The sequence below is a fragment of the Hippopotamus amphibius genome, chromosome 17 (genome assembly GCF_030028045.1).
Source record: "Hippopotamus amphibius kiboko isolate mHipAmp2 chromosome 17, mHipAmp2.hap2, whole genome shotgun sequence".
Taxonomy (NCBI): Eukaryota; Metazoa; Chordata; class Mammalia; order Artiodactyla; family Hippopotamidae; genus Hippopotamus; species Hippopotamus amphibius.
The window spans coordinates 54,481,283-54,499,564 of NC_080202.1; the positions used below are offsets into that span (position 1 = coordinate 54,481,283).

An 18,282-nucleotide genomic window follows, 5' to 3' on the forward strand; every position below is an offset into this window, starting at 1 on the left:
TTGCCCCAACAAATCAACGGCTTCTAGTTTTCTGCATCCTTTTTTTGTGCTTGTCTATGACACACTTTAAAATGAGAGCCTCGGCCGTCCTGCTGGGCCTCCACACTGCCCTCTAGGGGCTGTCTGGCCAAACTGCAGACTGCAGAAGCCCTTAATCAAGAGGGGAGAGCCTGCATCCCGGCGTGGGCAGCTCCTGGTGGGAAGGCGACCTTGGTCTGGGCCAGCGCCTGCTTCCACACAGGCCCAGCTGAATCCTTACCCACACTGAGGCTTTGTCTTAAAGGCCTCTACATCAGGCTTCACCAGTTCCCTGTTAATAGAAATAGGAGTGCCCTTTTCCTGGCACTGACCTTCTCCAAATGCTTTCCATGTGGATTCCATTTAATCCTCACCACCCCCTATTATGATCCCCATTTTACAGGTGAGGAAAACTGAGGCGTAGAGGATGGAGCCGTGTGCCCAGGTCCCGTGGTGTGTGCCTAAACCCACTTTCACTTTCGAGCCGATATTTAAACTTTGGTTGACGTCATGTTGGTAGCTTGAAATTGGCGAGAGTGAGAGTATTTACACCACAGAATTGCGGCAAATGCTACGCACCAGGGCTTTTCCTCCCAGGAGAGCTGCTGGTCAGGTGTTTCTCAGCACACCCCTGCCGGTGTCACACTGCCAGGGAGTGGACAGTGGTGCAGCCAGAATTTAGACTCTGGTCAGCCTGACCCCTGGGTCTGTAACACTCTGTCTGTTACCCCTGGGTCTTCTTCCATCATTGGTCCGGGTTTAGAAGTCTCACTGCCCCAACGCCTAGCCCGGCAGCCCTCCACCTGCACTGCTCATTGGAATCCCACAGGGAGTTTGCAAAGATCCTGATGACCAGGCGGCACCCCAGACCAATTCAAGCAGAACCTTCAGGGGTGGGGCCCGGGCATCAGCATTTGTAAAGCTCCCCAGGAGAGTCCAGTGCGCAGCCAGGACTGAGAACCTGCCTTGCTCTGGGTCAAGGCAGACCTTTTGTTCCAGAGGTGCCAGATGCACAGTCTGCACACGCTCAGGAAGGCTGAGCCCCAGCAGCCGAGGTCGGTCACCTCCCTCACACAGGTAGCCTCTGGGCATTATTTTCATCTCCTGGAGCCCTTCGTGGTCAGTCAGACCTGCTTCTTGCCCAGAGATCCTGAGGAATGTGGCACTGCCGTTTATTCCACGAGATGGGTGGTCCAGACCGTGGGGCTCTTTGGCCAGATCTTGGGGCAGGACGGGGAGATGGCTTATGTCCAGCAGTCAGGAGCCCAGGCCGTGTCTCCACAGAGCGTGGGGCTGGGGTCCCATCCCTCCCTGTCCCGCTTACCCCGGGAGTGCGAGGAATCCACAGGGCTGCTTAGCAGGTGGGTCCAGGACAAGAGCAGAGGGCAGGGCTTCCACGTGGTGGTGGCATGGTGATTGTTTTGCTGGTGGTTGCTTTTATTTCTTTTGGAGGATGTGATGGGAAAATCAGTTGTGTTTAGCCCCATTTCTGAAAGGGAAAGGCTTTGTGTCCAAAGGGAACGTTGAGTCAAACACGGAAAGCCTTATAATTTCAAGTCACTCTCTGATAACGTTGATGTTTTCTCCCACGTGGAAGCTCAGCCATTCATATTTGCCATCAAAGGCTGTTTAACATGTAACATGTACATGATCTGTGCTGCTCCTACCACAGGCCCTTTCAGTTGTCCCCGGGCTGAATGAGTAACTGCCACACATGTTTCAGAAGCTTGCTACACATGAAACCACCCAAACTGTAGCTCCACTTACAATAAAAATTAAAACCCTTTGAAGATGCATTCACTTGGTAACTGTGTGCCCATCATCTTGGGCTGCCTCACATTTCTGATTGGAAGCAAGCAAATGACATGGGGCACATTTTAGTTTCCTAACTGGCTGCGGAGCGTACAATTGATAAGAGGCACTTCCACGGGTGGCTTACTCACCCCATCACAGAGGAACCTCTCTCAGCCGACTTCGTTCCCTGGCTCAGCGAAACAGCTCTGGAACAAACCTGGTGTTTACTTTCTAAAGCACAGAATCTAGATCTTGTTCTCCTGGAGTCAGAACGGGCTAACCAAGAATCACGGGGCACAGTAAACCACTCAGCTAGTGACACGACTGAGCAGGAGGTCTGGATCGAGAACCAGAGATCGCAGGAGGTCGCGCTCCCGGGACCGGCGTCGGAGGCGGTCAACATCTACCTCCAGGGCGGAAGTTGTCCCAGTCCCAGTCCTGAGACAGACACTGGCGCCACCGAAGCCGTTCCCGGAGCCACAGCCGGGGCCACCGCCGGGCATCCAGGGACCGGAGTTCAAAATACAAGTTCTGCAGAGAGCGGGCCTCCAGGGAGGAGTCCTGGGAGCGAGGGCGGAGTGAGCGGGGGGCCACTGACTGGAGGCTCGAGAGCACCAACGGGAAGACCGTGTCGCGGAGGTCAGAGGAAAAGGAGGCCGGCGAGATCTGAACCCACGCCCAGGCGCTGTAAATAGTCCGATACACGTTTGACACCGCCTAAGGTTACCCTTTATATTTGCTGAATACAACTCATCTTTTGTAGTTTAACATTTATGTTGTTTTGGAGCTAGCTGTGAGTTTCTAGAGATGTACAGAGTTGCTCCTGTGTTCTGGGTTATGTCGAGTGGGAATAAACAACCTGACAGACTGCCAAAAAAAAAAAAAAAGAATCACGGGGCACAGTAAACCACTCAGCTAGTGCTGGCTGCGTCCCCACGGGTGACCACACAGCCCGGCGCAGGCCACCTCCTCCTGGGCTGATGAGTCAACTTCACATGTTGAGTTGGCTCCGTGAGACGCTTGTGTTCAGGAACTGTTAGGGATTGGCCCTGTAATTTTCTTCTACATGCCTCTCCTCCGGAAGGAAAAATAAACATACAACCCTCAGTTACAAATTTTAATTAATTCCTGTTTTTCTGTATCCAACAAAGACTTTGCTTTTTTTCCAAGGCAGACAGATGCTCACGTGCCCAACCAACTCTTAATTACCTCTGCTGAAACGGGTCTGCTTTTAACATTCTGAGATGCTACACCATTCACCCGTGACATTTAAAGCTCATGTGAGCCCAGTAACTGGGGCCATTGAAAACATATAATGTGTACGTCATCTCCATGGCTTGCCTTTGTCCACTCTCTGCAGAAGCTTGAATTGGTGGTGACAAGATTAAAAAGGAAGACAGCAAGGAAAAGACAATGAAGCAGGTTGTTAGACTACCTGCACCATCATCTGTAAGCTTTTATTGAGCCATTACTATGTGCAAGGAACTGTGGATAAAAAAGGATTAAGACACAACCTTTGGGACTTCCCTGATGGCGCAGTGGTTAAGAATCCACCTGTCAATGCTGGGGACACGGGTTCGAGCCCTGGTCCGGAAGATCCCACATGCTGCGGAGCCACTAAGCACGTGCGCCACAGCTACTGAGCCTGCGTGCCTAGAGCCCGTGCTCTGCAACAAGAGAAGCCACCGCAGTGAGAAGCCTAAACACTGCAACAAAGAGTAGCCCCTGCTAGAGGCAACTAGAGGAAGCCCACGGGCGGCAACAAAGACCCAACGCAGCCAATAAATAAATAAATAAATAAATATTTTTAAAATATCACATTAAAAAAAAAAAAGACACAACCTTTACCCTTCATGCTTATGAGCTGGTTAAAGAACAAGATAGGTAAGAAAGGCAGAGAACAATAGGATACTGGGGCCAGTCACGTGACGCCGTGGAAGTTGCTACAGAAGTCTGGAGGGGGGGTACCGGAATGAGTATTCAGCCCGCTTCTAACAAATGACCAGCCAGGCAAGGTAGTAAATGCCTGAAGAAACCAGGCTGTAGGAAGGAGTTCCTTGCCAGCTGTCCGTTTTGCTGTTCATCTATTCTGAAGTCATAGAAAATGGCTACAAGTCTAGAAAAAATATATATCTATTTTTGAAGTTTAAGGCTACCCGGACAATATCTTTTTTTAGTTAGTAGGATCAGAATGAATGCTAAAGTAGTCACCCTGCTCCTTGATCCTTTTCTTTACCTGGAATGTCATACAAGTTCAAACAGATACAAGGAAAAATAGAGCTCTTGAAGGTAAGAGGTGTGGTTAAAACAGAAGTAAGAGCATGAGAATTCACACCCGGGGAGTGCTTCCTGCCACCTGCCCAGCACAAGGATGTCACTGGTGCCTCTTGCAGCCTCAGGCAAGCAGATCTCTCGGCTTTCCCCTGGTGATAGATTTCTGTTTCACTTCCTCCTGACGGGGTGCAGTTGACAAGCTGCATCGGCACTTCGCTGAGCTATGTTTCTATTAGCGGATTGTTCATGGCCAGGGCTGTGTCTGAGGTCATTAAGTTGGATACGCTGCAGCTTTGTCAAGTCGAGGTGCTCAAGGTGCAGCCCGGGACTCCTGTCTGCCTCTCAGGGAATCATGTGTCGTTCTCTGCCAGGCTCCAGTGTCATCGCTAGGCATCTGTGCCTCTTGACAAGGTGCCATTGTAGCAGGAGAGATGAGATTTTAGATGACCTCCCTGTCTCTCGTTAGGTCCTGTCAGTCACCAGAATACACTGGTTTGTCTTTTTCTCCTGCTCGGCTAATGCCCGGGCTATCACCAGTGAGAGCTCTTCACAAAGGAAGGAAGGGAACTGAGTCAGGAGCCAAAGGTACCAACAGTGTCTCATCATCCGCAATAAAGGGAATTCCGGACAGATTTCCAATTTTATAAAATTCTGTTTTTACAGTTCATAATAGAACAACCCAGAATTACAATTTCAACATAAAATGGAGGAAATGCTTAGGAGTAAATATTTGGTGGGAAAAAAAAAGAGGAAACAGTTCAATCTGCATACAACATGACCTTTTGTGTGTGAGTACGTGTGCAAAAAAGAATATTGGAAGGAAACGCATCAAACTGTTAGCTCTAGGTAATGAAAAGAGAGAAGTTTTTTAAAACAACTTCCTGCCTTTTCTAAGTTTTCTACAATGAGCTTGCATTCTTTTTATACTTGGAATAAATATCCCACAGTGTATGAGTGTGCTCAGGCTGCTGTAACAAAAACCACAGACCAGTGGGCTTAAACAACAGAAATTTATTTTCTCACAATTCTGGAGGCTGGAAGCCCAAGATCAAGGTGTAGGCAGGGTTGGTTTCTTGTGAGGCCTCTCTCTGTGGCTTGTGGACAGCCACTTTCTCCCTGTGTCCCCACATGATCGTCCCTCTCTGATGTCTGACTGTGTCTTAATCGCTTCCTCTTATAAGGGCACCAGTCCTATTGGATTAGGACTCACCCAGATGACCTCATTTTAATCAATTCTTTAAAGACCTTCTCTCCTAATACAGTCACATCCTGAGGTGCTGGGGGTCAGGGCTGCAACATCTGAATTTTGGAGGGGACACAACTGAGCCCACAGCACACGGTACTGTCAGAACTGACCCTTCCCCATGCACAAGCTGCATCCACATGCAGGAGAAGGATGAGAACCCATACCTTGTCCTGAGTTTCCTGACCCTTGTCTCCTCAGGAAAGGCCGAGGGGAATGGCAAGATGCACATCACGCTCTGTGACTTCATTGTGCCCTGGGACACCCTGAGCACCACCCAAAAGAAGAGCCTGAACCACAGGTACCAGATGGGCTGTGAGTGCAAGGTAAGCCACCACCACCTCCTCCAGGTAGATGGCCAGGGTTTGATCCCTGGCTTTCCTGGGCCTCTCCATCCATGGGGTCCCAACTTAGGACAGGGCTCTGGGGAGGTATGGCCTGCCCACAAGTGAGGATGTCCGGCCAGGTACATTCGGGAGGTAAGGGGAATCTGGCCATGTAGCCTGTAGCTTCTAGGAAGGAAGCCTTCTAGGAAGAGGAGTTTTGTGGGGAGAACATGGTCCAGGGAGTATCTTTCTACAAATGTACAAGTGCAGAGACTTGTGTGCCTTGTGAAAGACTATCCGGGTGTTTTGCTTTTGCCAACATACCAGCCATTTCCACGCATGGGTCCATGTAAATGTGAGATCTGTGTGTTGAGAACCCCTGAAGCCTCAGCCCCTCTTCCTAAAAGCGGCCCAGAGGTTGTGCCAAACACAGGTACAGTGGCATTAATGCTCAGATGCAGCCATAGAAGGTGAGATCTCCCCCACGGCCTGCAGGTTGCCATCCTGTTGTCTCCTAACCCCCTTCTGTCACTGCTGCCCCTCCCCCAGCCCCAGCACAGGATGTGAGTCTGGGTCCAGAAGATGCGGGGCCCAGCACGGCCCTGTGCGAGGCTGCAGGGATTGGCCTGTGCCAGGTGGCGCTGCTTGTGTGGTCCTCCTGCCCATCCTGGTAGATCCTCGCTCGCCCACCCCTTAGCTCTTTCAAAACGTAATCTCCAACCTACAGCTACACACGTAAGTCCAGCAAACTCCTCTGTGCCTAACACAAAGTCGAGAAACAAGTTCCTCCTTTTTCTTTGCCTGGCCTGAAGGTTTTCACCCTCCTGCGGACTCAGTTTCTTTTGCCAGAATGCTACTTGCCAGTCCCCTCTAAACCCATGTGTACTTGGGAAGACACCATCCTTTTTATTTGATTTGAACCTGTCCAGTAGGCTCAAGACTCTTTATTGTTATTATTGTTATACTCCCAGGAGGGTGGGGCTGAGCTGAAGCCAGTCTGTTGTGCCCAGAGAAGGTAGACCAGATGGCCCAAAGTGGAGGCATGCTCACAGCAGCTAGGGGTGCAGAGACAGTACGCTGTCCTGCCTTGGGCAGGCTGCCTGCTACTGTTTGGAGAGTATGGGGCTCAGGAAGGGCTACTGATGAAGCAGGTTCAACTCCAGTCCCAGCTTCCTCCCTCCCTGCTGCACTTACTAGGTCATTTGTTCTGCAAACTGCCCTTGAACACCTTTTCCAGGTGCACTGCCAGGTCTGGAGGTGCCCCCTTGAGTGCAGCGAGTCCCTGACTGAATCCATCTCCGTGTCCCCCCCTTCCTAGATCACACGCTGTCCCATGATCCCGTGCTACATCTCCTCTCCGGATGAATGCCTCTGGATGGACTGGGTCACGGAGAAGAACATCAACGGGCACCAGGCCAAGTTCTTCGCCTGCATCAAGAGAAGCGATGGCTCCTGTGCGTGGTACCGTGGAGCGGCACCCCCTAAGCAGGAGTTTCTGGACATCGAGGACCCGTAAGCAGGCCACCAGCACCCCTGTGGCCAATCAAAAGCCTCTAAGAGTTCAGACTGGTCCAGCTCCGACATCCCTTCCTGGAAACAGCATGAATAAAACAGTCATCCAAGTGGGTCTAAATTAGTGTGATTCTCCTCCCCACCCCCATTTTCCTTTTAAACATGGTTGTAGGTCTGGAGGCAGAGGTGGGTCCCACACCCCACCTGCCAGCCTGGACACTGTGCGTCTCACCCATTCTTGGGTGCAGGCACGGGCAGGACGTGTGGGCTTCCCTCCCAGGCCCGGCCTTGGCACTGTCACAAAAGCTGAGCAGGCAGCACTTGGGGTCCCCCAGCCTGGTCAGGGCAGAGCCTGGAAATGTGCATTTTGCAGAAACTTTTGAGGGTCATTGCCAGACTGTGTAGCAGGCCTACCAGGTCCCTTTCATCTTGAGAGAGGCATGTCCCTCGGTTCCTGCAGCTTCCACACCTCTCTGGCCCTAGGGTGGTGGTCCCTGCCCCTTGTAAGTGCCCTGTGACCCCCAGTCTACCCTGTGCGCATCATGGACTCCCAGCACCTGTGACTTCTGTGTGTCTAGGAGCAGCCCTGGACCAGTGGCTTGCTCTTGAAGGAGCCCCAAATAATTGTATTAATCTGCAGAATTCCAGTGGGAGCCTCCTCCTGGCCTCTTAGAGATGTGGGGGTGAAAAGCTGCAGCTCCAGCCAAATCCTTTCGGTCCTATCCCCGGCTCCCAACACACACCCCAGTCCTTGGGGGAACCTGCGACATTCTGCCCTGGCGCAGACATTTGTGGGGAGGCTTGGCTGCCCTTGTAGTTTATTCCTGAGCTGCTGAGACCCCTCTCGCTCCCTCCTTCTCTTTCTGGCCTCGCACATCCAGGTGGAAGGGCACGAATTGGCTTTGCGAGGGGTTGTGTGTGGCTGGTGGCATGAGCTGGCTGTGCTGTCAGCACATCCTGAGGACATCAAAAGCTGGTCCCGCTCTGTCCCCCAACACACCTCAGAGGCCCCCCCCCCATGAGCAGGTGCCAGAGGTTTCCAGTATGACCTCCCTCAAAGACTGACCTTCACTGTGCCGTGCGGGGTTCCTGAGAGTGAAGTTAGCGACGTGTAAAATGAAGTCCTCCCTAGGGAAGGGCAAATTTTGGAGGGAGGTGGTATCAGTAAAACTTTCATTGCTTTCTGGGCCTCCAGGACACTGTGGCCAGCTTTAAGAGACATCTCATTCTTCTAAAGATGAATTCTTAGAGAACACGTGAACCCAAATTACGGGGGTACCCACCTCTGCTTATATTTCTTGTATTACAAAGATCTCTCAGCTAAGAAACTTCATAGGGAACTGGGGAACCTACCTGTTCCCTAAAGGTGGTTTTCTGATGCCAGTAAAATGGGAATTAACAGAGGCAGAAGTTTCTCAATAACAGTAAAGATAATCTCCTTTTTCTTCCCACTTGTGTTGTAAAGATATACTGTTCTGAGTTTTTCATGCTCACTATGCAAACACACACAATGAAACTGAAGTCTGTTGGCCTGGGAGTGGTCCTTCTGCAGAATTCTTCCAAAGTCAACTTCTAAGCCTGCTCTGTTCTGCGGTGACCCCAACGCACCTCTAAGACTCCTGACCCCTCAGTGGCATGCAGCCCCCATGCCCACCCGGGACCTGGTCAGCACAGATTTTGATGACTCCCTTTCTAGGGCAGACTAGGGGACTCTCCAGGAATCCCACCCGCTCCAAGGGTGTCTTCATGCTGTACAGTGATAGAAAGTTTGTAAGATGTCATAATGGACCAGTCCGTGTGATTTCAGTATATTCGAGAACACCAGACCCTCCAATCAATATAACACCCCACCCCCGTCTGCTTCCTGTACGGTGTTATCACATGTAACATTTACTGCTGTTTCTGCTGATTTTTTTTAATGTTTTGGTTTGTTTCTGACATCAGTTGTAATCATTCCTGTGCTGTGTTTTTTATTACCCTCGGTAGGGGTTAGACGCGCACCTTTTTTTTTCAAAGGTTTCTGCATCGTGGGAGCATTGGGCCCAGAGTGGAAATGGCATGGTAGCTAGCCTATGATGGTGATTCCTTCAGACCTTTTCTTCAGTTCCTTGAGTATCGTTGCTTTTCTGTCTCCCATCTTTTGTTCTCTGGTTCCGATTATTACCAAGCAAAGAATCTTTGAGTAGTTTGGTTCTAAAAGATGGCCTTTATATTCAGTCCATGCACATTGGTCTTGTAGCCATGCTGAGCAGAAAAAAAGTCAAGATGAAGTACCCGTGGTGGCCGAGAAAAGCCACTCAGATACCCTCACAGTAAATAATTGCCGTATATATATAGTTTAAGAAGGCTCTCCATTCGGCATCGTTTAATTTATATGTTATGTTCTAAGCACTGCTCTTTCCTCCCTCTATTCCTGTCTTCTGCAAAAGCAACTCAAAATATTTAAAACAAAGTTTACATTGTAGTTATTTCCAAACCTTTGCTTGATAAGTATTAAGAAATATCAGACTTACCGCCGTAATTTAAAGCTTTGTTGATCTGTTCGTTTTTGTTCGGATTTTTTTGTTTTGTCTTTTTGTTTTTAAATTTTGGAGCAATGTGATCTTGCTGAAATATGAAGTCTGAGACCTTCCTGTGCTGGGAACACGTGAGAGTTGTTGAAAGTCGACAAGCAGACAGCGCATGTCTCTGATGCCTTGTGTCATTCTTGAGTGACCGCTCAGTCCGTGGACAATAAACAGTATTATCAGCGAGAAGACTGCGTGTCTCCGTGTGCTCGTGTCCGACGTCCTGGGCTGCCGCTTTCTACGTTAGGGACAGGGAAGGGTGTGGGTTGGTTTATCCCCTGAGAAACAGGCTTGGGTGCTTGGAGGCCTATGTGGGACGTGGCAGAAACTGGGGCAGACAACAGTGAATGTGGTTTCCTAAACTGGCCAAGAGGCAGGACGGGGCCCCTTGCTTCAGCACATACTTCTCCTTTTCTATTATGGAGCCTTTCATATACACACACACACACACACTCACACATGAAAGCAGAGCCCTGCACCCATCTTGTTTCTTCCACAATGAACCCACCGTCTTCCTTCTCTGCCTGCATCCACTCCCCCAACCACCCTGCCAGAGATAATCAGGAAGGGAAGATTCCAGATGTCAAACAGTTTTATCTTTAATGTTTCAGTACGTAGCTCTGAGAAAACAAAAACTATTTTAAAAACATTTCCGAAGTATTTTTGTCACACCTTGAAAACATAATTAGAATCCATGAATGTCACGGAATATCTAGTCGGTGTTCAGACATCTCCAATGGTTTCGTAAATGCTTTTTTATGGCTTGAATCAGGATCCAAATAAGGTCCATGCATTGTAATTGCTCCCTCAAGTCCCCTCCCCCACCCTCACCCCACCTCCCTTCTCTCCCCCTCAAGCCAGGAAAAATGGTCCCATCATCATTTAAACTTTAACCCAGTCTCATATCACTGCGGTTCACCATATGAAAGTCCGTTCATAGTATGTTTGAACACGTGCCCACCCTCTGGCCCACGTGTAGAATTTGTTATTCTAGGGTCGAGCTGGAAGCTTTGTGTTTGCTGCAGCTGCTCCCTAATCAGCAAGAAGACACTCATCGCTGCTGCCTTGTGAAGCAAGAAAGAGTTAATGGGACAAAGCATTGAATGCTGTCCACTGCAGAAATATCTAGATTGTTTTTTCTTTCTTTTTAATTGGAGTATAGTTGATTTACAATGTTGTGTTAGTTTCAGGTATACAGCAAAGTGATTCAGTTATACATGTACATATATTCTTTTTTGTTTTATTTTTTATAAATTTATTTATTTATTGGCTGCGTTGGGTCTTTGTTGCTGTGTGCGGTCTTTCTTTAGTTGCAGAGAGCAGGGGCTTCTCTTGTTGGGAAGCACAGGCTCTAGACGCAGGGACTTCAGTAGTCGTGGCATGCGGGCTCAATAGTTGTGGTTCGCAGGCTCTAGAGCACAGGCTCAGTAGTTGTAGCCCATGGGCTTAGTTGCTCCGCAACATGTGGGATCTTCCCGGACCAGGGATTGAACCCATGTCCCCTGCATTGACAGGTGGGTTCTTAACCACTGTGCCACTAGGGAAGTCCTATTCATTCCTTCTTAGATTCTTTTCTCATATAGGTTATCACAGAATATTGAGTAGAGTTCCCTGTGCTAGATAGTAGGTCCTTGCTGCTTCTCTATCTTAGAGTAGTGTGTATGTGTTCATCCCAGGCTTCTGGTTTATCCCTCCCGCAACGTTTCCCCTTTGGTAACCATAAATTTGTTTTCTATACCTGTAAGTCTGTTCCTGTTTCTTAAATATGGATTATTTTTTCCATATGATGAGGTCTATGGGTAAAATTGTTCAGAGGCATACTCAAATAATAATACAAAAACTTTCTGTGTCATACAAATGACCTTACTTGGCATTGGTGCCCGTCCTGACCTGCAGGCTACATTTGGGGTCGTAAACAACACAACTGTTTCATTTATTTTATGTATTTAGGTCAAACGTGACTTTTTAAAAACACTTTTCCTTATGGAACTTTTCAAACACATACAGAAATGCAGAGAATGACATAACAAACTCCGTGCACCCGTGATCCGGTTTCAACGATTTTCCCAATTTTCTTAAACTTTGCAAACAGTTTTAAATCAGTCTGAAAACCCACATGTGGGGTAACCAGATTGTTAGGGATTCTACCAGACATCACTGTTTCCCCCTCAGCCTTGCTCATTCTATGAAAGAAAAGCAATGGGGGCAGCTGAGGACAACCTGGCTCTCTGGTCGGAACCCCCAACAGACACATAGGTTCAAAGTGTAAACAGCAGCAGCCGCTCCAGGACCCAGTTTGAGAGACCACAATGGGGGGTGCGGTAGCGGTGGAAGAGCCACCAGGGCTGGTGAAAATCTTTCAGACATTTGAGGGGCAGGGTCTTTTCCCTCCTAACTATTCCTGGATCTGTTCATCTGATCTAACTTAAAATCAGACCAAGACAGTGGAGTTGCAAGATTTCAGTAGGGTCAGCTTTATCCCAACAGCGATGTGCTGTTGCCATGGTTTTGCGTTAAGACTTTCAAGCTCAAGGACAGGTCTATCTCTGGCCTCGGGTTCAAGCTTCAAGCCAATCCACAGCTCACCCTGTCACAGGCAGTTGCCTTGAATCATCTGACAGTGAAAGCCAGGGCTTTGATTTGGGAAATCATTTAGCTCTAATTGCACATTTTCTCCTCCAAGAAACAAATTGTGGAGAGAAAAAAAGAGACATTCAGAAGCAGGAGATAATTCTGCATGTAACAACTGGGAGGAATATTTCTTTCTAATTAAATGAAACAAAGGCGTGAGACAAACCCAAGCTGGAGTCTGCAGAATGGTGGGGTGTCGGATGGGGGTCAAAATCAGAGAAAGGGCAAGTGTTTGGAGGATTTGAGGACAGGATCCAGGATGGGGTGCAGAGGGAATGCTGCATACGTGACCTAGAAAGAAATCTGAAAGTTGCATTTTTATTTTTAGGCCAATCAACATGTCTTGCTTTGTCCTTTGAAGTAAAGTTGGGGGGTGGAGGGTGGGGGGCAGCAGGAACAAGATTCCAACCAGGGAGGCTCCCTAGAGACTCAGCCCCCAGTGTTTGTCTTGGGTGCTGATCACATTGGTACGCTCTGTCCAGCGTGTAGCAAAACCCCAGACTCCTAAACCAAAAGCAGGTTTCAACATCAACAAACAGTAGAGGCACGGGAGCCACTCTTATTAGAAATCCATGCTTCCAGACCTCAGAAGCAGGCCTTCCATGGGACAGAAGTCTTGGGTCTGCCATGGTAACTTTTTTGTGTACAAGTCCTGTCCATCTTCTTTCATGATCTGTCCCCAGTTCAGGAGACTCTGCTCCTGAACTCCCAAGGGCTACTGCTTGGGAAATTATTCTGATAAACCTATTAATTCCAGCCATAGCTAACGTTTATCCCATACCAGGACTTGTGCTAAAGGTTTCACGTACATGACCTCATTTAACACCTGCCAACTCTGAGAGGTGGTCCTCTCACCTCCCCATTGGATAGACAGGGAAACCCAGGCCTGCGGAGCTTGAGTTTACTGGCCACCCAGCCAGTCAGTGCCAGGGCTGGGATTTGAACGTAGTCAGAGGTGGAATCCTGGGCCCAGCTCTTCAGTAGGACACACACCTGCCCTCCTTCCTCAGCATCTCTAAGGACCAGGGACGGAGCCTCGAACAAAAACGTGGTTCATGTGGAAGCCGGTTCTACTCCGCAGATCAACACCTGTGCAGCTGCAGGTAGGGACGCTTGCCTTCCATTTGCAGGAAGAGCCTTCTAGTGGTTTGTTCTTATGTAACTGTTTTCAGAACAAGGGCAAACTGCTCTCCCTTTTTCTGAAATTTGAAGCAATGGTAACAGCAAAATCCTAGTATCAGTGAAGACACTTGATCACACCAAGATACCTTGTTCCAAGTTGTAATTTGTAAACTTAGAGAAAAGGATAAAATTCAATTATCCGGAAAATTCATCTCTATATGCTTTACCCTCCAAACCAGGACACTTTTGAGAGAGAAGGGGGTGCTATTAACAATTAGTGGGGTCAACAGGTGTAAAACAGCACTGTTCTGGGCAAACCATGATGCAGGGTCACCCTGTCACTATGGGACGCTTTCCAACAACACAAGGTGTACCAACCCCCCCGCTGCTGTATTCCCAGGTGCTAGGGCTTGTTCTCAGATGCAGCACCCCCACAACTCCGGGGCCCAAAAGCCTTATCCTGCCTTCCTGTGATCTGGGAGCAAAGGTGTACCAGCTAAGGCAGCTCTGGATGCTGTAGCAAATGGCCGAGTAGCCCAGGGACTAACACAGAGGAGTTTATTTCTTGCCAAGACCAATGGGGATGTTTGGTTGGCACCCTCCATGGCTGATTCAGGACCTGAGCTCTTTCTCCACTGCCTTCTGGTAACTTGGAGTCCTTTGTTTTCAGCCAGAAAGACTTTCAACCTCCTTGGCTTGGGAGTGACACCTACCACCTCCTCTCCCAGGCAGTGGATGGACTGAGTTACCATTTAACCATCCAGCACCATTCAACACCACTCAACAGGCAGCTTCTGGCCATGGCCCCTCTGCCTCTACCCACCTGCTTCCTGGACAGGCCCAGACGTGGCAAGGAGAAGTCTAGGTGGGCCTACTATGTGTTCCCTGGGCAATGCTGGGGGCAGAGGGCCCGAAAGCAAGGTGGCACCAGGACTTAAAAGACAGGATCTTAAACACTCTTGAAAAGTTTATATAATCTAGTCCTGAGACCAACAGATGCATGCAATGCTTTGAGGACAGCAACAAAGCCGTGCAAAGCACCACTGTGCTACAAAGAATAACCAGAGGGACGTCCCAGATGGTGCGGAGCAATGAAGCCCGTGCACCACAACTACTGAGCTTGTGTGCCACAATTACTGAAGCGCCTAGAGCCCATGCTCCGCAACAAGAGAAGCCACTGCAGTGAGAAGCCCACACACTGCAACAAAGAGTAGCCACCACTCGACGCAACTAGAGAAAGCCGGTGGGCAGCTAACAATTTAATTAATTAATTAATTAATTAAAAAAGAATAATGAGAGCCAGCTGAGGGGAAAGGAACAGACCAAACCCAACCCAGCAGCAGAAGCAACACCCAGATGGATAAAGTGAGAGGCCTTGTGGGGGAGTTTGGGGGAGGGAGGTGGGTTTGCAGAGAGGAGGGGGAGGAGTTATGAGAGCCTTGGGGATTGGGGATCGCCAGCTTCTATAAAGATTCAAGCAGGATTTCAGTATTAGCAGGTGGGGAAAGCTACTCCCAAACACACAGGGAAAATAGACATGTGTGGCATTTACTCTGGGTGAGTTTTCTTAGAGAGGAAGCTTTGCCTGGGAGGGGAAAAGGGAGGCAAGCGAGGGCCACCGCCAGCACAGGGATTTAAGGCCCTGTCGGCTACTTTTTGGCCAAACCACCAAACACAGGCCCAATCCCATTGCAGGCCATCTGCATGCAGGGGAAAGAAGGCCTAAAACAAAGCTCTGGGAGCCCTGCCACGTGGCTTTTCCTTGGTGAGTTCAACCAGACCTGGGTTTGGATCTAATTTGGCAGTTTCTAGAAACTGGAAATCGTTAGGGTCAAGTAGGCCCATGACTGATGTAAAAGTCAGAAGAACAATGATTACTTTACAATTAGAAATGTGATGTAGGTCTTTCCAGAAATGAGCGTAAATCTCTGGTCATCTCCAGGCTGTGAAACCGGGGGAGGGGTCCAGTCCCTTTTACCTCAACCTCCAAGGTAAAGGGCCCCCAGGAGACTTCTGGGCAACAACACTGTTAATTTGTTAACACACCTTTTTTAAGGTAAGTTCTAATTTGATTCATTTTGGTTACAGCTTTTTTTTTTTTAATTGAGGCTATTTTATTCTTTCATCTTCAGTGTTTCTCTAGTTTTCTCTTTCAGAATTTAGAGTTTATTCAATTTTCTCATCTCTAGTATTTTATTTGCCATTTATTTAGTTGGATTTCACATGTATCCACAGTGCACCTCCAGTGCACTAGGCCCAGGGACAGAAAGATGAAATGAGACATGGGGAGGGGACAGGGAGGAGGGAGGAGAAGTCCAGAGAACATTCCAATTGAATGTATAAGTGGAATGTGCCGCCAGCCAAAGGCAGCACCAACCTGATGTCAGGGATGGAGGGAATCTAGGAAGACTTCTTGAAGGAGGTGGCACCAGAGGATGTGGTTGAAGGACAAGCTGGAAAGGGAATTTTATGCCAAAGAGAAGCCTGAGCCTGGAGTAGAGACAGCCTGATTTGGCCTGGGAGGGCCCCTGGATTTAGCTTTGCTGAAAGATCCAGGGTAGGGAGTGGCTGGGGAGGAGGGGGAAAGGCAGGCAGGAGCCACCCCTGGAGGCTATTAGAGGCGGTGCTAAGGAGCTTGGCTTTTCCATCAGCAGGGGGGTGGGGGGTGGGGTGGGTGTGGACAGGAAATGGTTTCAGACAGGAGTGAAACGGGTTCAGGTAGGCCTTTTAAATATATTATTCTGTTTGGCAGTTTGAGCAACGCACTTGGCTACATAGTATTCCAGTAATGCAGGAGAACACGGACAGGGGCTTTACTAGGGCAATTGGATGGAGGGGAGGGAATGGCTTGAGGAATATTTGGAAAGTAAAATGAGCAAAATTTGTTAAGAACTTACATGGGGTTAGGAAGAGAGGGGAGCCCAGGATGCCGGTCAGGCAGGTGGATGTTGGGATTACCGTCTGCATCAGTTCAGGTCCAACCAGGAACACCAAAACCACTCTGCACAGCCTTTAAAACTGCGGGGTTTAAGGTAGGGATTGGTTACATCCTGATGGAAGAAACTCCCTGGGAAGCCAAGAAGGGAACAGCAGGAAGCTGTTAGCACCTCGAGGGTGGAGGGGCAGAGGGAGGGGGGGCAGAGGGAGGAGGCTACCCTACAAGAACCCAGGGAGAGGACAGGTGGGAGACTACACCACAGTATGCCTCTCTGGATGGAGCTGGAGCCACTGCCAGAAATTCCACTCAAAGCAAAGAGGGAGGGAAAGAAAGGCCTGCTTCTCCATTCCTCCGCCCCGCAGTCTCAGCAGTGCCCCCAAGTGGCCAGACCCACTAGGAAACCAGCTGAAAAGGACAGGGATTTGGTCTGAACGCCAGCACACCAGCCCAAGTAGGCAACAGGGCAGAAAGGAGAGGCAGCGGGGTGGGGGCCACACCGTTTCACAGATGATCACATGGAGACCTGTATTAGTTAAAAGAAGTGTCCACTCTAAATATATGCAATTTATTGTCTATTAACTGTATCTCAATAAAAGTTCTTAAAAAAAATAAAAAAATAAGTGTCCAAAGCAACTTGCTAATTAGGGCAGAGCTGGGATAAAACAGGTCTCATTCCCTGGCTAGTTGCCAGCCCTCCACCCCCCAACCTGCCCCCACACTTTTAATCACTCATTTATACATTGTATCAGGCCTGGAATAGTGAGAAGGTCTTTGTCTGAATCGTTGTATTACGGCACAGACTCGGGGACAAATCCCAATCTGAATTTCTGTAGTTGAGGATTCTCATAGACAAGGCAGAACTCAACCTCTGGGCTCCTGTGGGTTTATCTTTGTCTGCTTTTTCAAAAACTAGCACCTCCCCCCACCCCCGCCCCCAAGTGATTACTACAGGTGAATTTTGTTCCAGTTGCACCCATTCTCTCTCTCCATCGCGAGTCCCCATTTGAAGGACGGTTCGGGGAGGGAGCAGGACGACTAGCTCCAGGTTTCCAGCTGGCCCACCCAGGATCGCCCAGCCTGCCCTTCACGCTTGTCCGCCAAGGACACAGCAGATTGGGTTGTGTACTCCAAGTGCTGCTTTTTGGGAAAAGTCGTTTATTGTGGAGTAACAACGTTGCTTTGTTTCTGTGAGAGTATCTGGAGGTCAGGCCTGGAACCGCTCTTTCTCCACCTGCCCCGGGGAACCGGATGGATGGCAACCAAGCAGATTCAGCTGAAAGGGATTTTTTAAAATACTGCAAAAGCAAAGCGTGTTTGCAAACATTCAACCCAAACCTTAACGTAGTCGTCAAGGGATGACGCTCTTGGAGGAAGGGAGTGGGGTCAGGGAATTGCACGGGGACGGGAAAACTGCAGAGGTCCAATGCCTTCACTCTCGACCCCTTCATCCCAAGAGCTCTTTTCTCCGCCCTCCGGGCTTTACTGGGCCCGCTGCCCTCTGCTCGCCGGTCCCGTGTCTTAGTCACTAAATGCCCTAGAGGGTGCAACCAGGCCCCCACGCGCCACCGCCCCGACGGCAGGTGAGGCGGAGGACCGGCCCGGACGCCACGCTAGGTGTACCCGGCGCGCGGGACCCGGAAGCAAGCGCCTCGCGTGCTCTGCCGGAGCTCGCGGGGTGCCGGCCAAGAGGGCGGGGCGTCTGGGCACTGCGTGCTTGCGTCATCGCGTAGGCTGGCGGGGCCGCGGGATAGGGAGGTGACGTATCCGGCGCGTAAAGCGGCTGTGGGCGGGCCCAGGGAATACGGCCGACGCTAGCACCGCCTCTTAAAGTCGCCTGAGCCTTTCGGTGTCCCGCCG

General features: G+C 49.6%; 1 protein-coding gene across 2 annotated transcripts in view; it reads left to right on the forward strand.

Moving 5' to 3' along the window:
* The window catches only part of TIMP2 (TIMP metallopeptidase inhibitor 2), a 50,585-nt gene extending 40,662 nt beyond the window's left edge, over positions 1 to 9,923 (forward strand). For both annotated transcript variants that reach the window (XM_057715902.1, XM_057715904.1), the window contains exons 4-5: positions 5,531 to 5,655; positions 6,974 to 9,923. In XM_057715902.1, coding sequence (XP_057571885.1) covers positions 5,531 to 5,655; positions 6,974 to 7,171 — 323 coding nt within the window. In that variant the 3' untranslated portion in view covers positions 7,172 to 9,923. The remainder of the gene's footprint in view (positions 1 to 5,530; positions 5,656 to 6,973) is intronic.
* Positions 9,924 to 18,282: the final 8,359 nt, after the last annotated feature.